General features: G+C 36.1%; 2 protein-coding genes across 4 annotated transcripts in view; one reads left to right on the top strand and one right to left on the bottom strand.

The window, feature by feature from the left end:
• The window catches only part of LOC110373660 (uncharacterized), a 56091-nt gene extending 52597 nt beyond the window's left edge, over positions 1 to 3494 (top strand). Inside the window, exons 6-8 of the mRNA XM_064040555.1 lie at positions 179 to 361; positions 722 to 843; positions 1700 to 3494. Coding sequence (XP_063896625.1) covers positions 179 to 361; positions 722 to 843; positions 1700 to 1872 — 478 coding nt within the window. The 3' untranslated portion in view covers positions 1873 to 3494. The remainder of the gene's footprint in view (positions 1 to 178; positions 362 to 721; positions 844 to 1699) is intronic.
• A 1594-nt stretch (positions 3495 to 5088) lies between these two features.
• LOC110373631 (uncharacterized) overlaps positions 5089 to 22407 on the bottom strand; it is a 107187-nt gene continuing 89868 nt past the window's right edge. For 2 of the 3 annotated variants that reach the window (XM_064040427.1, XM_064040426.1), the window contains exons 5-7: positions 15319 to 15593; positions 14469 to 14693; positions 5089 to 7116 (exon numbers count right to left, since the gene is read on the bottom strand). In XM_064040427.1, the coding sequence (XP_063896497.1) occupies positions 6011 to 7116; positions 14469 to 14693; positions 15319 to 15593 (1606 nt within the window). In that variant the 3' untranslated portion in view covers positions 5089 to 6010. The remainder of the gene's footprint in view (positions 7117 to 14468; positions 14694 to 15318; positions 15594 to 22407) is intronic. The other variant, XM_064040428.1, reaches the window with a different exon arrangement.

The following is a 22407-nucleotide window of genomic DNA, read 5'->3' as shown; positions in this document are numbered from 1 at the left end:
TTATCTCATTTTAGATGTAAAGATGAATTATAGAATATCTAGGGTCGTATTAAGTAATTTCTAATTCACATGCACGATCGTTGCACCATCGTTCTATAAATATGTTTATATTTTTTAAATAAATAAGTAATCTTTGTTTTCTGCCTGCATATTTTAGTCTTCACTTTTCTGATTCCAGGGAATGTTACGAAGGCGACTTCAGTTACTGCTCATGTGACTCCGAGAGCTGCGCCGACAGTAACAAATGTTACTGCCCCGGACCACGTAGGTTACAAGCAGCGCAGAGCATGGAGTATCTGCGCAGTCCAGTCAGCTCCTACTGCGATAGGATGCAGCCAGAAGACAAGAGTGGCAGAACCAGGTAAATACCTAAGGATACAAGTGTTACTGTCTGAATGGAGCAGGTTACAAGCAGCGCAGAGCATGGAGTATCTGCGCAGTCCGGTCGGGTCCTACTGAAGACAATAGTGGAAAATCTAGGTGCATAGCTTATATCTCAGGCTGCAAGTGTTATTGCTCTGAACCGCCCAGGTAAGGTCAGGATATAAAGGTCCTATCTATTCCTCCTCAAGCATATCATCATTAAAATAAATCATATAGAAAGGGGTAAAGTATATTAAGTAATAAATTCAAATTAAAAAATTGCACGATTTCATTCAATTTACTGTCGTGTCCAATTGTTTATATATCCATATTGATGTGTCCATCTTCCAATTCGCAGTAGATGGGGCGGCAGCGCCGGTGGACGGCGGCGACGCGCGCGCAGCTCGGAGGGCGTGGCGCTGGACTACGAGCTGCTGCTGCAGAACAAGCCGCGCTACAGGAACATGCAGCGACTCACTGGTAACTACTGCCTTTATTTATTTGTATTAGGACAAATATTCGTTAAGTCGTGGTGGCCTAGTGGGTAAAGAACCAACCTTTCGAGTATGAGGGTGTGGGTTCGATTCCAGGGTCAGGCAAGTACCAATGCAACTTTTCTAAGTTTGTATGTACTTTCTAAGTATAATTAGACACCAATGGCTGATAAAAAGGTGAAGGAAAACATCTTGAGGAAACCTGGACTATAAAGTCTGAAATCACCAACCCGCATTGAGCAAGCGTGGTGATTAATGCTCAATCCTTCTCCATGTGAGAGGAGGCCTGTGCCCAGCAGTGGGACGATAAAAAAGGCTGTAACAGTAACAGTAACAGGACAAATATTGAGGAGTTTGTAGCTATGTGATAGTGGCGTGGATTCATCAATCATAGGGTTAAGATGGCTCTATTCAGTAATAGCGTAGAAAATACAGTAATGGCTGGATAAGCATTATTGGGAATGATCCATCCTTAACTTTGGTATATTTTCCCGAAAGATTGGGGCGGCTTCCAGTCTAACTGAATCCTGTTTAGAACCAGTGTTTTATATAGATTGACTGCTTATGTGACTTCCTATATCCTGTTACCTTTTAACCTCCTATATCTTGTTACCCTTGCTCAGAGTCAACTGACAGACTACTCTGACTACCCAACAATCACCAAAGATATTCAAGGGACAACTATACTCTTACTGAACTTACCAATATAGCGTGCCTTCTAAATGACGGACGAACTCATCATGACAAGATGGATTCCCATGTACCGTCCGATATTTTTAGGTTAGTTAAACTGCTTTCAAAGGTTTTCTCTAACAAGCCATTCTCACCACACATCCCCTCAGTCCGCAGCACAGGCGCGGGCTCGCACGAGGCTCTCTCAGTGAAGAAGTCTGCGGAGATGGCGGCGCTGTTCGCCGACGTGCGCCTGTCGCAGCGCACCGACGTGCGCGCCATGCGACGCGCTGCGCTCACCAGGAATGCCAGCCTGGAGGATACACTCGGGTATTTACCGTAGATAGCGTAGTTTTTGTCAAATATCTTGTCAACCTAATGAGAAACGCCAGTCTTGAAGATATGCTGGAGTACTTGCCTTAGATACGGAATGTAGTTTTTGTCAAGTATATTAACGTAGGGCATAGTTATGCTGTGGCAACCTCACACGCAACACCAGTCTGGAAGATACCCTTGGGTATTTACCCTAGACAGATGACGTAGTTTTTGTCAAATATTTTTTCAACCTAACTAGAAACGGTAGCCTTGAAGATATGCAGGGGTACTTACCCTACATAGATGACGTAGTTTTTAGCAAATAACTTTGATATGGTGTGCAATTTTGCTGCGTCACCCTCACTAAGAACGCCAGCCTCGAGGACACGCCAGGGTACTTACCCTAGATACGTTATGTGGTTTTTGGCAAATCTCCTTGATACGAATGAGTATTTATCGTAGTTAAGCACAGATAAATAATTTGACACAGGAAGTAGTTTATGTAAAATTAGATTGATATGGTGCGTAGCTTTTGTCAAATTACTTGATACTGGTCTTAGTTTTTGTAAATTAACTTGATATGGATGAAGGTTTTGTCAAATTACCTTAATGAGTTTAATAAATGAAATTATGTATAACATTCACACGTCATTCAATCCAAAACGACACACATCTTCACATCTTACAGAATCAATTAATTGATGTACATCAAACACAAACTGTACGTAGATGTCTGGACATAATGTCTGGACACTATGTCCTAGATATGTATACTATTTTGTAATATTCCAAATATATACACCTAATATATAAGCGTAAATATATACGTAAATAACATTCCAATAAATTAAAAATATGACTTAAAAGAAGGCCATTGTCAACTATGTATTTTCAGAAATAAATAAATATTACTATTACAAAATATGTACTTACAAAATTTTTTACCAGGCATGAAGCAAGGAAAAATATTTTATACAGTGAAAACCTTAACCAAAATATAAAAAAAAATATCCAAATAATTGGAAGGTGCAATATTATAGCCAATATATATACATATATGTTTTAACAAAAAGTGCAATATTTTTATGACAAAATATTTTATAGGTGTATTCAAACAATTACTCGAAACGTTCTATTGACGTTTCGATTACGGAAACGGGATTATTTTGATTATAGTCCTAAAATCAAGTTCACAAGCTCCATACATTTGTTGGTCCGAATATCGTACCAATACTCTGAAAATATATTTTTGGAGAAAATGTTTAAGCTATATTTACATAATATTTTCTTTTTATTTCAAAATGAGAGCAATATGCAATTGTTTTTCATAATAGTAAAAAATATTGTGTAAATAAGGCTTAAAATAATATGACAGACAGTTTCCTCAATTTATAGTGAAAAAAAACTTGTATATTCACATATTTTACTAGTTTTTGTATCTCATACACGTATACCACCTTATTTTATAATAAGGCTAAAAAGTATATCGAATGTTAATATTAAAACTATGTATGTAGTTATTTATTTTTTGAAAATAACCTTTATACATAGATTAATTAAGTGTACAGGGTGTGTATTGAATAAAACACGTCACATAATATAATTTCGATTCTATATAAATTTTCTAAATATCAAACATGTATTTACGTTTTACGCGTAAGTTATTTTAATAATAATTCTTAAAAACTTTATAAACCAAATCATTTCATAATTTTTATTTAAAATGATACACTTTTTGAAATAAAATAAAATTATAGAGATCATTATTCTGAAATACAGTTCATTTAAAATAAATTTGAATATTAAATATATAATGGCTCAAATCAAAGCCGACCCCAACATAGTTGGACTAAAGGCTCGGAGGATGATGAGGATGAATGGACCAAATCAAGACCTGTCATAATTTTAATACACACTCCGTACGTAGTTATAATCTAGTGCTAGTAGATGATCTAGTCTATCACTACTTCACTATTGTGATCTGAACCTTACTTTACCAACTTACTAACATTGATGCAGAATAGCATCTCCTATAGACATGTGCAATGTTTTAACAAAACATATTGTATCAACAATTTCTTTCAAATAGATGATAATATAACAAAATGAATATTATTTTCAACTAATTTAATTGACTTTTCAAACTACCTTGAATTATGTATAAAGCGAAAATTTAATAAATAGCAATAAATTAAAAAAAGAAATGGTAAATTATTTTTTTAATAATTTGTTTTGCTATTTATTGAATTTTCGCTAAACTGTAGACGTTACAGTTTTCCCTGCTAAATATAACCTTAGCGATTCCCAATTTGATATCTGAAGTTTTTTTATAAGCATATTTTTACTGCAATGAGACTGGTATAACTTTGTAAAGAAAACAAACTCGGTATATTCTAATAACTTATGCATCTTAGGCTGCGCCTGAGCACCTACGACGGCAATCATCTTCCACTAAATTAATATTTACTATAAACTCATTAGGCGCTTGTCTCACCAATTTTAATGTAAAAAATATATAACGGTAATAATATTAAAACTTAGATTTTAATTAAAATTAAGAGAAAATACCTAATTTGGTAATTACCAAGTTAAGAAACTCGAATTAAGCATCTAGTTTTTATTATTTATCTGAAAATGGTTTATTGAAAGGTGAGACAAGTGCTTGAAAATATATTTTTTTAACTGTATAAATAAGTTGGTTGTAGAATTATTCTTTTATTATTGGCATTATATCAATTTTACCAGAGTTACTTCCCACTAAATATATTTACCACCAAATATTTTTGAAGCATCGAACATTTAGTGGTAATTTTGTGAAAAGTGATGAAAGTGGGAATTATTACGTAAAATTGATGATTAATTTCAATAATCATTTCTTCCTGTATGATTGTATTTGTATTAAATGTAAACTGTCAATGAGTCGGTGCAATTGTGTGCAATAATTGTGCAATATTTTAGATGTAAGGGCGCTCGCAAGTGCAATATATTGTAAATACTTTGATAAATATAATGATCATTATACACAGAAGCTGGGTATTATTTGTTTCCTGGAAAATGTTTCAAGGGCACTGCCTTTCCTTAAATTCGTTGTAGGTAAGATTTCTTCGGAGCTCTGATTCACAAAAAAATGTCTTTTTTTATTTTTTATTTTATAATACTATGTACATATGTTCTATATAGGGTGTGGAAACGCATTTAAAAAAAATAAATTGTTACACTTGCTCTCAAAAAAAAAACAAGATAGGAATGTTTAATTTTTTTATTGTTGAAAATTCTTTCATAAAACATGATATATTCATTTACAATCTATTATTATTAACTTACAAATAAATTACAAATATGGAGGTCGTTTCATAAAAAAAATATGACTGTATGATGTTTAAATGACTGAATAGAGATTTCACTAAAATTTTTATAATTGAAAAAAATACATTTTCTGAATTAAAAAGAAACTGCAACTGCAAAAAACTTTAACAATCTTTTTAAAGAAAAGAAAAATGTGCAAGAATTACAAAAAAGTTGGTGGTTAGTGTGTTCTTAATATTTTGTTGTAAATTCGCAATTTTATTGTTCTAAAAGGTAGTTTTAAGTAGTTATAATATTCTTAATGAAACGACCCGAAAACTAAATTGAAACATCTAAATAATTTTCGAAACTGTAACATAAATTTTGAAACATTTCACAATAAATTGAATAAAAGACTAATTTTATAACTTCTTTTATCCAATGACAAAAAAATAATAAATCGTTGATATTTTCTTCGATAAAATAACATTTTTTCATAACAATATTGCATAAAATAACAATGTCTCGAATTTGTGTCCTATCTATAAATTAACAAAGGTACTTTATTTATTTATATTTACAAAAATTAATATATAATATCTGTGACATTTACTGCACTTATGAGTATTTATATAAATACAATAAAAAAAACTATCCGATAGGCACTTATGTGTTTACATCCTATATAACACACTGTCAAATAACTTGTTAACAAGTCAGCAAAATCATAAGTATGTTACTTTTCACGTCCATTAATATATAACGAATAATCAGGTATAGTCAACAATCCAGGCTTGCGCCGTCCATCTTCACATATACGTGGTTTTTGGTTGTTCAGTGTTAATATTCCAAAATAATCATCTATGTATCTACTATGGCATTCAGTAGGGTCGCACGGTGCCGAGGCGGCCGCGCGGGATCGGCTCCGCGTAGCTGTGGCGGAACTTCGTCTGCTGACGATCAGCCAGCTCGCGGAAGTCTCTGTAGTCCCGGTCATAGTACCTCTCCCTGTCGCCCTCAACGTACGACTGGCGTTGGTCGTCCAACAGCCGGGAGCGACTGAACGCTCGCTGCCTGTCGTTCCAATCCCCTCTCCTTCTTTCTTCGATCACTGGCTCAATGATCTCGTCCTCCTCGATGCGTCTGTCGAGCTCCCTCCTGCCTCTTCGGTCGAAGCTGTCGAACTCGTCTCTATGAGGCTTGGGCTCGATCCTGTTCAAGTAGTCCTCCGCGCCGTACTCGTACCGCTTGACGTCGTCGCGCTTCCTGCCGATGCGCGGGAGTCGCTCGAGGTCGCGGTGCGGCAGCTCGCGCTCGGCGTCGCGCAGGCGCTCGTCCTTGCGGCGCTCGGGCGCGTGGCGCTCCGCGTCGCGATGAGAGCGCTCGGGCTCTCGCCGGGAGCTCACCTCTCTGTGTCGGTCCTGCCGCTCGTCCCTCCGTTCTTCCTCGGGGGAAGAAGTTGAGCGACTGTTCCGCTCCAGCATGCTCCTCCGCATCGCCATGTGCGCCTCCAGCTCCCTGTTGAACCTCTCCCTTTCGAGATTCATGAACTTTTCTTTAGCGACGTTGAATCTGTCTTTTGGCGACGCTTCCGCGATTTTGAGGCTGCCTTCGCTGGCGCCCCTTTGTAGTTTGCCGAACCTCCGATCCTCGACTCTGTCGATGCTTCTGTTGGATGGTTTGGTTTCAGCCACATATCGTCTCCTATAGTTGATTGTGTCGTCTTGGAACTTCTCTACTGGCTTTTCTGGTTTGACGCGTTCGAGTGACTCGTGTCGGAACCTCCGCTCGAAGGTGTGGTCGCGGAAGGGCGCGAGCTGGTCTCGGAACTGGTCGGCGAAGTCATCGGGGGGGTAGCGCTCGTAGTGGCGCGGGGAGAGGGCGCGACGCGCGGGGGACGCGCGGCGGGGGGAGGGCGCGCGGCGGGGGGGAGACGCGTCGAAAGCCTCGTGCATCATGTACGCCGTGCTCTCCGCCCAGTCCTCCTCTGGAATTAGAGAAAACGGTTTGTTATTAAAATTGTACAAAAAGATCTTCCTAGGGGGTCACATTCGTGTGTTTAGACAAAACAGAAGTGGCAGTGAATACACTGCTAACAAAAAAAATGGAAGAGAGATTCATTTCCAAATCAAAGTTTTTTTAAGTTTATCCTTTGCAAAAACTGCAAAATTTTAAATACACCTAATGAAGCCACAAGTTCAACGGTAAACCACATCAAACGTAACGCTTAACATTTCGCAGATAACACACAGTTCCGCATTATCGCACGACGCAACTGCAGTTACTTGTGCCAAAAACTGCAACAGCTAACGTTAGGAGCATCATTTGCATACCTATTCATGTTGACTTGAGAGCTTTTGAAAAAATGTCCTGTCTTGTTTTTAGTAAAATCTCTTTTGGAATCTCTTTAGGTATTTAAGAACTTTGAAATGGGATCAGTAGGTTTGGAGTTAACTGTTTTTGCTAATTGACTTTTGTTGTTGCTATCTTATATTGTCGACCGAAACAGTTCCACATTACTTCCATATTTGGCATCCTATGAAAAAGTGTTGTATTCCCGCATTTTGCCAGTTATGGTAGGTATCTTTTTGTTTTGTTGTTCCTTATTAGCTGTTTCCCCATTTCATCTTGCGGCCCAGGGGATATATTTCCCGTATATGAATAAGAAGTCGCCTATATCCTTTCTCAGGCTCTAGCTAGACTATCTTTATACCAAATGTCATCTAATCAGACTCAGAAATTTTGGCGTGAAGGCCACACAGACAAGACTATGAAGAAACCTGTCTAATCTAGGTAGAATAACAAAAATTCTGAGGTCTCTAATATTATGCAGACATTCAACCTGACCTCAAGCTTTTATTTACCCAGGCACAAAACAAATTATTATGTATTTAGCACTATTGGAAAACATAAAAATATCTTCAAAATTGCCTAGCCTACTTTTATAATGCGCGTATATATGCGCGTGCGCTCATAGTGGTCTCACTTTTTCGTGTAACGGGACCCCATCTTCGAAACAGTCGGCAACTTGTTTTTAAATAAAGAATTGACATAGAAAAGAACCTGTAGACTTAGGGCTGTCAAAATTTGAAATGAAAGTTATGTGTGTTTTTAAGCGTTAATTTTTTTGTGATAATTTTTAGAGATCGGTAATTAGAGGATCGATGTAGAATTCTGTAATTGCCTGGTACCTATTCCTTGGAGGATTCCATTACTCAAGTCGCGTTCGGGAGCACTGCCTCTTTAACCAATGTGAACTTGATTGGTAAATCCAGAAAAATATTAAGAATCATCATCTACCATCATCAGTGTTGGTGTTGGGGTCTGCTTCCAATCTAACCAGATGCAGCAGACAACCAGTGTTTTACAAGGAGCTACTGTCTATGTCACCTCATCAACCCAGTTACCGAGCAACACAGAACTAGATGCGAGAATGGCTTCCTCAGGGACCACGGGAATTATCTAGTCTGGATATAAAACACAGACCACCTATGGTAACAATCAGTACAGATAAAATAATTACACTAACGAACTTTCGGCCCCACGGAACCACAAGCCTTTCAAAAATATTTTTTGCGTCCATTAATCAATTTTTACAACACGAAACCTCGTGCGTGATTCGACACGCACCTGTCAGATTTTTTTATATACTATTTCTTAATAAATAGCGGTTCCAATAACAGTTTAACGGCCGTACCCAATATTTTATTGATCCGTGGTTTTTCTTACTGAAGACAGGAATTTTATATAGCTTGTATGGGGTTAGTGTCAAAATTATTTCTCATAGCCCGTAGCCTTTTCCCAACTATATTGGGGTCGGCTTTCAGTCTAACCGGACGCAGCTTATTACCAGTGCTTTACAAGGAGCGATAGTCTCTCTGATCTCCTCAACCCAGTTACCCGGGCAACTCAATTCTCCTTGGTAAGACTGGTTGCCCGTAACGATTGCCAAGGATGTTCAATGACAGTCGGGAACTACCGCCCACCGAAACACAGTCATTGGTGTCAAATATATACTTAAAAAGTCCAAACAAACTTAGAAAAGTCGCATTGGTACTTGCCTGGCCCGGAACCAAATCCACACACTCTTTCTTGAGCGGTTGGTTCTTTACCCACTAGGCTACTTCAAAATTCTATCTACGGTAAACAAATTAATAGATGGATAGAGTATAAGGAGCGGCCGTTAGTCATGTTCTACTCTCTGGTGTTGATAGCTACGATATATTTTTTCCGTGTATGTTATTCGAAATATGTGGATGGGTCAGTTTTTTGGGCCTACAGTGTAATGATTGGGACTACATGTTTTAATCTTAATGGTTGTTTTTAGTTGAGTGTATAGTAATAAATTGTTGTGGAAAAATACCATATAATAACATAATTACTGGTGTACCTCTAAACTATAAATAAATTAATAGGAATTGGTTTCGGAATGAGTGACTGAAAATGTAAATGGGAATAACTAAATTTAAATTTTAAGAAACAATAAATTATAACAAAGAAAGTTAATGCGAAAGCTGAAACTTTGAAAACCAGAACAGCTTGAAACGACGAAGTTACCCAAATACCTAAATACATTGGCATTAGTTTCCATTGCCTATTTTACTATGAACGAAAATACCTAAAAATATTCCCACAGCCATCCCGCCATTTTGTCTAAAAGCGCGCCAATTCATTCACTCACTCATTGTTCATCGTGCTCATTCCCTCTGTGCTCTATGGGAAAACATAATGACTTTCAAACCATTGTTTAAGTTTAATAAACTTTAGTTTTGCGCAATTGTTTAGTTAGTTTTTGTTGCAATAAGTATGAGAATGTTTGATGATTTTGCGAGTATCTTATTTTATTGTTTTAATAAAAATATCACACCTCCAGTTAGGACAAGGAGTCAGCAAGAAGAAGTGCCAACTAGAGCATTTTTTTAATTGTTTGTGGTCGTAATATCCCACTTGGTGCTGTGAGGTGGATCGGAAGGTATCAGACTCTTCTAGACAAAGGTGTTCTAGAGCCACTTAAAATGTATTCAGAATTCCAAAATCATCCTCCGAGCCTTTTTCCCAACTATGTTGGGGTCGGCTTCCAGTCTAACCGGATGTAGCTGAGTACCAGTGCTTTACAAGGAGCGACTGTCCTATCTGACCCCCTCAACCCAGTTACCCGGGCAACCCAATACCCCTTGATTAGACTGGTGTCGGACTTACTGATTCAGAATTCTCAAACTGGAAATTGAATTCAGAGCTAGAATTATATTTCTTTTATATCCTTTAGAAGCCGCAGTTTTTATCACTTCAGAAGACCATGAACTATGTATTAAAACAGTAATTCATGATTTACGATCAACTCTTATTGAAGTCAATTAAAATTAAATATCTTTACAAAAACTAGAGCAATCTGGTAATTAAATAATAATTTTATTGCAAACTAACTTACCCGCACACTAAACAATTGGCCAACAGTTGCCAAACTAAAAAAAAGAAAATTATGATCCAATCAAAGTTTTCAGTCGGTCTGATACCGGCTAAATACCTGATCTTTGTAATGTGCGTACTACCATTCATGTTCATACTGATTTATGAGCCCAAACAAACTATCGGCCGACTAAAAGTTTGCCGTGTGCTTAGAGTGAGTCGTTAACATTTTTCTGTGATAATGAGTATATTGCTCAAGATATCGAATGTTTTGGCGGATATCTAGTTATTTGGTAATTATTGGAGTATTCAACCTAGTTTTATTTCTGTAAATATGACTTCTTAATGAGTTGGGTCTAATTAGTGTTGCTCAATCAGGCGACGATTGCGAATATAGTGAGTTTAATGATGGTTTGATGTATAGACATAGGTTTTCATAAGAAGCGATTAATACTTAAATAAACATACTCTATGTTTACCATATTTAGACATATATATATTTAGAGTTTCATCATCATAGCACTCTCGGTTTTCAGATTACTAACACTAATGCTTAATGCTTATTGATTGAAATATGTACAATACATACATATAGATATTTTAAGGGCTAGAACACCTATGTCCTATGTCACCTATACATTGCCACATTATGGCAATGTTATAGGAACAACTCTTTGCACCCGGATTATAGTAGCTGATAGTTTTTCGTTCCTCGATAAATGGGCTATCTATCATTGACAAATTTTTGCTATCAGTCCAGTATTTTTTTTAAATTAACGCGTTAAAACAAACAAATTTTTCAGCTTTATGAGTACAAATATAAACACCGCAAGCTAAAAAAGTTTACTACAACCTAACTAACCTAAAAACTAAAGAGTACCTACATACCTACGCATGTTTTTCACATACACAAATACTAAATACACAGTTTAGTAATTCCCACGAATCATGCATTAAAACAATACCATAGACAGAGACAGAATACACTTTTCCATTATACGCGGTTTTCCCAAAGAGGAAAAAAATAACTATTGTCTCTGAAAAGATTTTCAATGTACGACCTTCCTATTCTTTGGGGTGATTCCTTTGTCTATGGTATTTTTAATAGTCTGTGGTTGATGGTTGTAGTTAAATAAATATACTTGCATTGTTGTGACTGCAAATGGTCGAATGCATCTTTAGATTGTCTATGCGTCATGGGTATTTTCTTTCAATGATGTAAGTATAAGAGAAACATACCAATTTTGTCTGAATTATTTTAAGTTCTTGTACTTAATACTTTGCTTGATGCTTTAACGTAATATTATGCTCAGTTCACATAAATAAAATTTCGACGATGTGTAACGAGGTTTTAAAAAGCTTTGAAACCAATATTTTTAGAGTTTTAAAGCTTGATATCCCTAAATTGATGGATCTCATTTTTTAAAAGAATTAAAACCTACCAATATTGAAAAGTACCAGTATTAAAGATTCTGTTTTCAAAAACACCGTTCGTATCACAACCGCCAAAATTGAAAGGGATCAATTTGAGTTCAGTCACACAGCCTCTTGGCATAACACGAACAATACGAATTCAACCCTATAAGCATTGTAAACGCATTCAATTCTCTACTCTATCATTTAGATATTAGGGTTGCAATTACTTTGAGATTTTCAAAGATGTAGGTGGGAATATTTTCGAGGTAAATATTTCACAAGTCATTAGGTCTCTCAATGGTACACTGAAGGTTGTAATGTACTTGAACTATATGTAATATAGTATGTACTATCATGATGTTATGTGGGTATGTATAATAGCAATGAGTTTGTATGCCATGTACCGATCGTTTTTGAAAATGGGGCGATTTGAAATTTTTAAAAGGGCGTTCCAATTTTGTTTGTTTTTTTTTTTTTAATTTAAGCATAAGGCAGACGAAAATAATAAGTGAACCAAATACATAGTTGGGACACAGAGAACATTATTTAAACTGTGGTTGTTGTGCCGGTCTGTTTACAATTGCAATTTTTATCTAGATTTTCAGTTTCTTGGTAAATTTATTTTTTCCGCCCCATTACAACAAGTTTTTATTGTACAGCCGTAGCATTTCTTAGTACTCTAACACATATCTTATGTTATGCATAGACAGATACAATTTCCCATTTTCACTTGAAATTACCTAAGTATAGGCATAGTACACTTTTCAACAAGAATTGAGTGACCTAAATTCAGCCTAAAATATTATAAGTATCCCTTATTAAACAGCAAGGCTAACTTTAATATGCATTTGAATCCATTTTTAATCTCTTAACACAATTCCTGGTACACCATTCCATTTTTTACTCACCGCCATTAAGAGCACAGACAATGGCGCACTCCGGGACGTAAACGTCGTAACGTCACTTCCTATAGAAAACTCCGAGTAATTGCTTATTAATAATACGTTAGATTTTATGAGATGTTTGTTTTTTGTTTAGGTGGGTAATGCTTCCCGCGGTTTCTCCAGTCCAGAGGTACTAAAGTACCTCAAACTGATAGAGTAAGTAGGTACCTTAAACGGATACAATAAAGAGGAAACTATTTTTTGTGTGTTTGTACCTTAAAGGCCCCGAAACAGCTGTATAGATTTGAAAAATTAGTTCGCTGAAGGATAGCTACGGTATTTCTGAGTAACATAGCATAGGCATATATTTATGCCTTAGGCTAAAATAAATAAATACTTACCCACTAAATAATTAAAATACAAAACATATGTTTTCATGTCTCTTGCTATGCTTTTAGTTTGTTAAGGATGAGCGGAGCCTCCTGACACAGGCATGCCTAAAAGGAGACTCCAACAACTAATTATAAGAAGAAATTTTTGTAAAAGAAATAAAGATTTTTGTATTTTTTTGTATTGTATTTTGTATAGGCTATATTCTTATCCCAGTGCGGAAAGAAGTAATATAATAAATGGGAAAGTAGTTCTGTCTGTCTGTTGGACGCCATTTAAGCCAAAACTAATGAAATAAACTAACCGAATTATACACAGATAAAGATAAATTTATTTGCAAATATGGGTACAGCACAGGTGATACGGATACATTTTAACGGTTCAGCCATATTTTGCCATTAAGGCATGCAGATTTTAATACTAAGTACTAATTAAAAATACCTAGTGTCTAGCTAGACGTTGAGAGAGCACATAAGGCTTTTACCCTGATGCGGGAATTTGTTCTCCTATGATGTAAGTGAAACCTTTACTACTAGCTCATTTAAGTATCACTATAAACACATAAAGATTTCAATCCCCCTTGAGAACGCGGAAACATATTTTTTTGGAGCTCATCTTGAAATGTTATAAAAACACCAGACAATCATTTCGATAATGATACTCGCAACCGCCTAATTGTACGATTATATGTATTTTTTCTAAGTTATGTAGTACTTAATAGCTTTATTTACTTTGGTATAAACCGCCTGAGACCATCAGTAACCTTTTGAGGTTTTTTTTGTAGAGTTCTGTGTAGGTTTTTTTTAGTTTTGATGGTAATTTTAATGCAAGTTATCGTCAGAAATCAGTATCAGTATAGAGGAAATCCTCTTGTCTTTATTGAAATATGCAAAGTATAAAGACTATTACTACATTTTGTTCCGTTTACCATATTTATGATTGTTTTTAACCGACTTTAAAAAAAGAAGTTTCTGTGTTTGACCTGTAGGTATTTAAGTATATTTGTGCTCGATTATCTTAAGTTCAGTTGGACCGATTTTGATGCGGTTTCGAGCATAATACTTCGACTTAGGAGGAGAAGGTTTTAGGCATATTACTGAAGTTGTTTTCTTTAATAGTTAAAAGGTTTTTTTGCATGTATGTTTGCTTCTCATATATATCTATTAAAAACGTGCACTTTGACGTTTCGAAAGAGCTTAGCTTTTATAGGCCTATTTGAAAAAACAAAACAATATCTACTCACCACTAGTACTATGATTATCATGCGGCCTATATTCATTTCTCTCCGGCGACGGCGCAAGATCACTGCCGATCCCCGAGCTGCCTCCCGAAGACTCGAGCTTACGCCTCGCGTTCACCCCCACAATGTTCTGATTGAGGCACCGACGAGTGTCAATGTTAGAAAGGTTGCCTTTCTGACGGTGAACCGTGTCGTAGTCGCGAGGCGGCAGCAGGATTGGGCTCTTGCCTGGAAATGTAGGTGAGTGAGTGAGTTGGGGTGAGTGAGTTTGAGAAAATGAGTGAGTGTGTTTATGATTGCTTTAGTGATGTCAGGATTGTTCTTTAATCAAATGATGCTTTTTGGGTAGCCATTGGTTAAAAATTAAATAAAGACTTGATTTCAAAAGTTTTTTGTTTCTAATAATATTTTAGAACTGTTTTTTTGTCTTTTCTTGACTTTGTGTTTTGTGTAAATGATTGGCAAAATAGTAACTATGTACTTTGAGTCAACTTAAAAATTAATAATTAAAAGCGTGTAAGTGACAGTGATAATTGTGCTTTTGGAAAGCAAAGCTTACATTGATCAATGTAAATATATAGGTACGTAAATATAATACTCATTGAATTCATCATAACTGGGGTTAAACTACAAAAGCTTAATTATTTTATAAATCAGTAGATAATCTACACTATGGACCTTATATGCAGTACACACGTTTTTCAAAATAAATATAACCTCAATCGGGTATATTCTTCTAAAAATTTTCATGTATAACTAAATAAATAAATAACACAAAAAGCTAACTACATACCAACCAAACCAGCAGGCTCAAAGCAACTACCTACAGAAAAATCAAAAAGAACAAACTGACCTAATCCCTTTTTACCTGTAGACAACTTTTGTTTCAGCTCTGCAGCCAAACTGTCATACAAATTAGCCACACAGCGTTCTTCGTTGCTCCCCGAATCCGATTCGCGAGATACTTCGCTCCCGAGCGAAGAATCTGGGGGTTTCTTCGACGAAGGTAGCGCCCCCCTCATCTGGAGTTTTCGCTCGATGTCCGCGAATTTCTTCTGGTTTTCTGGTCGCTCTATTAACGCTTGCAAGTGGGTGTATAACATTTCTGCTGTGTGGTCCGAATCGCATCTGGGAACAAAATGAGAAATGGTGTGTGAGAATTTGTGCAACGAGTTTTGTTGGCATTTAATTGCGAGTGGATAGTGAAAAGTAGGTTATACTTCAAATATGTATTGAGAAAAATATATGTAGGAATGCATATGCTCCAAGCTGCAATTCAGCCTTTTGCAAGTAAATTGAACGTTATGTATGACAGTGGAGGAAGAGCTATTTTTACAAGGATGAAACAATTATAGTAGATCCTACTAATATTATAAACGCGAAAGTTTGTATGTATGGATGTATGGATGTATGGATGTATGGATGTTTGTTACTCTTTCACGCAAAAACTACTGAATGGATTTTAATGAAACTTTACAATAATATAGCTTATACATCAGAATAACACATAGGCTACAATTTGTAAACATATTGTTCGAAATACTAAACCTGCGCAGACGAAGTCGCGGGCACCAGCTAGTATGTACATAAATGTAATGGGCTTTGTTTTTGTCATCTTAGACAGCTACCAAGTACCTACCTACCACAATAAATTACATACTTCAATCCGCAATCGTGCTTAAAACTAAATACGTCTTACACAAAACTATTGTTCGCGCAAGATGGCCAATTCTCATGCAAAACGTTGAGATAAATATTACAAAATAAAGCCTTTTCAACATCCATCATCTCTCGTGTCGTTTGAACACGATCGCTCTTGACAAAGTATGCGTTGCTCAATGATAGTCACGCATGCATTCCGAGAGCAGCCGAAAGTACCCGAACGCTTCCGAACGAAAGGGAATGTCAAAGTTGGCAATATGGCCTCATCTGTCAAATGATTGACAGTTGCGACAGTGATAGTGAAATGTGGTTGCAAAAGGGCGTATTGAGTTTTAGAGACGACCTTCTTAAGTTACATAGTCTATAGTTACATATAACTATTGTTGAATCACCGGCGTCCCGTAGAAATTACTGCCCGTCCGTGGCAAAAGATAGGCTAAATAATTTGGGGAGAGTGAGTGTAGCTTTCCAAAAGCAAAAGATTTTTTGAAAGGGTACAAACAATTACTGTCTTCTTTATTACGAACGTACAGAAAACTAGCCTAGGTATGCTAGTAGTAGGAAATTAATATAAATAATTTCAACTTTAACCCGATGGACTATGTCAGAGGCCTTTTAAAGATGACACCAACAAAATTAAATTCCTTACATCATTCGAAAATTAGATACGCTAGATTGAAACGCACAAAGGTCTCATAATTCATAAACTAATATTACTAAATTACTTAAGACTTAGTTACTTTGGTATCTCAAAGTTTCCCAGTGTCAATGCTAATCTTAAACTACGTAATCTATGGTAGGTATCTATGGTACACAACGGATGTGTTGCAAGAAGGACCGCGCATAGGCGGGCCCTGCGATTACCATAAACTATAGAGTTATAGAGCATTAGCATAGAGTTATGTCATCGGGTAACTGGCTGGTTATACAAGTTTGGAATATAAATACTTCTTAGATGAGAATGAGAGCAGTGACAGATGGTCGTAGGGATTTTGAATTAAAAAGTTGTGAATTTACATATGATTACGGGTGTGATTTAAAGCATGTTTCATTTTGTTGGTTATTTTCCACGAGGAAGCGACTGTCTTATCTTTAGAAGTTATAGTCAATACCTAAAACTTTGCTTTTTCTTCAACGTTAGATTTTTAAACTCAATATTAGGATTTCAAATATGATTTAAAATTATTCAGTAAAGAGTTACTTCAGAAATTATTTAACATTATTTAGTACAGATTTGTTACTTAATTGATTGCATATTTGTTGTAAATTATATTATGTCATATTTTCATAATATTGTCTTAACAGATGTTGAGATAAATCAAAATACATAACATCTGTGTTCAATTTAGTAACATGTCATTGCTAAATTATTACATAGAATTAAGAATTACAACAAAATTAATAATAAATGCATTTTTCATAACACACCGAAGATTTTTCATAATCATATTACAGAAATTAAATTCAAATGCCACACAGTGTGTTAATCTGAATAAATAATAAAATATAAATTATTTATAAAAGTTGTAACTAACTGATTAATGCATATTTGGCTCCTGGTGGTCCGTAAAGTCAGTGACAAAAGTGTTTGATGAAACTGCTATAATAATATTGTTATAAATCTATACTAATATTACAAAGAGGAAAAATGTTTTTGTTTGTTCGTAATGGATAAACTCAAAAAGTAATGTACCGATTTAAAAAAATCTTTGGCTTTTGGAAAGCTACACTCTTCTTGAGTAACATAGGTTATATTTTATCCCGACACAAGCATTAGTTTCCACGGGACGCAGGTGAACCGCGGGAAAAAGGCTAAATATTTATACAAGATTTTAACCAACTGATTAATGCATATTTGACTCCTGGTGGTCTGTACAGTCACTGACAAAAGTGTTTGATGAAACTGCTATATTGATGAGTGTAATATTGACATGGCCTCCGAAAGTAGGTTAGCAATAAAGCCTACCTATGTCCTTTGCGTTGCGACAGGTTGTCTCGATTCATTCAGATATTCTTAGAATTTGTAATATGTATGTGACCTTTGCGTGCTAATCCTGACATGATACTGAATGACTGAATTTGTAAATCAATGTTTTGAAAGCCTAGTAATAAATACGAATAATAATTATTGTATTTCAGAAATCTAAGATATATATAAAAATGAAACCCGCTTTCCGTTGTCACGACATAACATGAAAACGGCTTGACCGATTTGGCTGAAAATTAGAGGGGAGGTAACGTACACTCGGGAGAAGGTTTGAGGATAGATTTTAGTCACCATCCAGCTACGGGACGCGGGTGAAACCGTGGGTGAACGCTAGTTATTATTAAAAAATAATTTCAGAAGAACCTTTGCCGAGTTGCGATAAACATACGCCTTTTATGACGAAATATTAATAAAAGTGGATTTTCCTACCGCATTGTTTAAACATTTTTGTACTCACTTTATTTACATCCCCACTAATTACAACACATCATGATTTTATGCCTACAATTTTATTTGTATATCATCGTACATTGCTTTTTGTACACATCTGTACATGAATGTCGTACGTGCTTGCAGTGGTTCTCATTGAACCTGTTCTAGGTTGTAGGTGGGCCTAGCGACCTGACTGTACAATGTACTTATATTTGTATTTGTACTGACATTGTATTGTAGTTTTGTATTCTTGTTTCATCATTGAGAGCAGGATTTGAGCTGCATTGGTTATTGTCGTAGATGATATTTTGCTTTAAACATTGCGGAAAACTTTTCGAATTTCTAGACGTAATTGATCTATGTTTTAGCCATTGAATCTATGTTTTATTACGATGGTGTTTGTTTCCAAAGAGATCCTATGTTTCATTATAGAAACCTTTTAGGAGGATGGCAAAACGCATTTGCTCTATCAACTTCGGCCGTGTTAAAGCTTACTCAGAAATTCAAGCGATCTCTTTTTATGGCTTGCAGTATTATTTGAAATTTAATCTAATTGTTAACGATGTGTATTGCAGTCTTTCTATAAACACACATTAATAGTCCTAAACACTGTTCTTTCTTGATATTTTCTGTCCATATTTTTTATACATCACTAAATAAAATTATAGACCAACATACCTATTATTAAAACTACAAATATTATAGAACAGTTTGTCGACATTTAAAGGTTACATTCTTTAAGAGACATCTCTACACCTGTTGTTATTAACGCGACGAGTACCTACCTCTGTGTTAGCGGATAATTGTCGAGAAAATTGATAGCATGCCACATTAATTGATGATTATATTGGATGTCTGTTACACCGTCGTAAAAATAAGTGAGAAAAAGAACTGTAGCGACATAAAAACATATTGAATCTTTCATCTGCTTGTCTTTACCTAGTAACCTATTGTTTTAATTGCATTATTCTAAGTTGGATGACTGTAATCTGATAACTACTCTACTGAAATCTACAGGATTAAAATTGTAATATGACTGGTTTTTAAAGGTGATTTAAGAACGAAATGTCCTATAGTTTTCAGCCTGTGTGGTACCTATCTGATTTAAGACTGCCAAAAATGTGTAGTTTAAAAGAATATGAACAGTGAAAACACATTTATTTTCTAAAGATTTATCAATGCTCCATTTATGATGCAATGAAACCTCGACCATTTGAGGACCACACAGCAAGATCAAAGCAAAGCTTTCATCTCATAAATTACATAATCATATCGAATTAAATTAATCAATTAAAGCGATCCGATCGATAATAATCCGATTAACTCCGGTGTGACAGGCGACGCATCTCATTACATGCGCAAGAGCAACAAAAACGAACAAACACGAAGATATCCGATGTTACCCGATTGCATCCGAACGATGTTCGAAACTCGCTCGATGAAGGAATGTTGACATTTTAATGTCAAGGTTGTCAGTGTGTTGTAAATTCCTTTGTATTACTCGTATATTAATGTGTGTTAAAAGGAGTTTGTATTAAGCTTTTATTTAGGGCGATGAGCAGAGGTTTAGATGTAGATGCCAGCTATAGCCAACTTCACACCAGCAAAGTTATTTATTGAGGGGTGTACCCACCTACGTAACTTCATCATCTGCCTAGCCTTTTCGTAACTTTTTTGGGGTCGATTTTCAAGCTTACTATATGTATCTAAGTTGCTGAGTACCTACCAATATTATTATACTATGTATAAGTAGGTATCAATTTACGCTTCAGTGAAAAATAACTGCAGAAATGCGAAATAACAAAGTTTAAAATATCGGAAATACTTACTACTGTACCGCTTTAGTTAAAATATGTTTTATTATTCTCAGCTGAAAGTAAAGAATATAGGTACAAAATACATGCAATTCTGAGTACAATATTGTGCTCAACTCTGTTGCAAGAACGACCTTTAGCTCAAAAGGCAATTTATCTGTTTATTTTGCTTGTTCGCTATAGAATTACAATTGAGCAATATTTATTCTGTGAAGAAGCGCTGTTCTGGGCGAATGAGCTCAGTAGCTGCATTCTCTTGCTTATTTTGTAAAGAATATTATTATGTAGGTAAGTTTGTGGAGGATATTTATTTACTGTTTTTTTTCTGTAATGGTTTTCAACCCATCTTTTAGCTCGTAGCTAAGTAACACACGTGGGTTAGTCTGTAAGGTTACGCGTTGGGGGATACGATTTGTAGATGGGTGACCATCTTGTCATAATGAGCACCTCCGTATTTTGAAAGGCATGTTAATTTGGTAAGTCCAAGCTGCTTTTTGAACATCTTTAGCGGTTATTTCGAGTAGCCAAAGGCAGGAAAATCGGTTCAGTTCATAATCAGTTGAGATTATGGTTGGGCAGATGATGATGAGCAAACATTTTACGCAGTTGCAGAATAAAGGGTTTGTAGAACTCCCGCAAAAGTGTTTATGTAAGATCAAGTAGTTTTGCCAATTCTTAGGCAAGTTTTGGCTTCACTTTTATATACTTTCTATTTACTTACATAATACTCATTAGAATAAGTGCTCTAGGAAACATATTTCGCAAGGTATTTAACTAAAGATAAACAATATAGCTACCACCTATGGTTTCACGGACTTCCCGCGGGAACTACCTACTCTACGCTGCGATAAAGAGGCCATCGATAACAGACAGAATTATTCAAAACGATCTAATAGTTCTTGAAATAAGCCCGTTTAAACCAACAAACAAACGCGATCACCCTAATAAATAATCTTCAAGAAAACTTATATTGATCACGACCAAAAGCTTAGTCTCTGGTGAAGCGTCAATGTCTTTTTTTTTCAGTGCAAATATTTATTCAATAATAAATTAAATACATAAGTTATTTTTCCCGCAACTTAAAACTTTATTTCGATCATTTTCATATTTATAATAACCCAATTGAGTCTCTGGTGATGATATCCGAACGACAATACTAGCTACCGCAGCGCCCATTGGTTCGTATCGAGTGTTCTAGAGGATACTCGCAACAAGCTAGCAGTGTGTTGCGTCTGGCCACCGCCAAGGACGGACGTAGTACTTCTCCCGCCGCCATTCGCATTGTGTCGAATACACACCGCTCCGCGTCATTTTTTCCCTATATGTGATTACCTGAAGATTCTCGTGTAATAATTGAACCTGCTGCTAGAAGACATTGCGGACTTATAGTGCAGTGCTGATTTCACGAGTTTTAATCAGTCCACCGGTGGATGAACCTAGATTTAGCTCGCCGGCCGGCAGCCCTTACCGCGACCACGCGCCCTGGAACGAGGCATCTTCGCATCTCGCTGGTTCTAAGTGAGGTCCCTGGATTCACAAGGTACGTGGGCTTTATTGCTGCAAATAGTTGTAGTGGGTATTGGTGTCTAAAGGAATATCATCAGCAGGGATTTAATTGAATTACAATTTGAGTTTCACCGCCATATTGTTTTTCCCGCATTCGATTTTCAAGATTTGAAATCACCGCTCCCGCATCCCGCATTTCTCTTTTCTTCCTTCAATCAATCTTTTAAATTTGTCCCAATTAAATCCATTAATTTTTTATTATTTTTCCCCGATGAGGCTATTTACATGCCCCACCAGTCTCACTCCTACAAAACAGGTACTTTAAAAACCACACAGCTTAAACGATTCACACATCATTATCAAAGTATGTACCTACAAACTGATACATAGTACTAAAACCTTGAGGCTGTCTATTGTGAGAGAAGCGACAGGCTGTGGTGATCGCCTACAGACGTACAGACATACAGCCTTCATACTGATGACAGCATGGCTTATGTAGAGGTAAAGGTATGTGTAAAGGTAGAAAAGGAAGTAAGTGTTT

This window comes from Helicoverpa armigera, chromosome 22 (genome assembly GCF_030705265.1).
Source record: "Helicoverpa armigera isolate CAAS_96S chromosome 22, ASM3070526v1, whole genome shotgun sequence".
Taxonomy (NCBI): Eukaryota; Metazoa; Arthropoda; class Insecta; order Lepidoptera; family Noctuidae; genus Helicoverpa; species Helicoverpa armigera.
The sequence above is the reverse complement of the archived record's forward strand: the minus strand, read 5'-3'. Positions and strand labels throughout refer to the sequence as shown.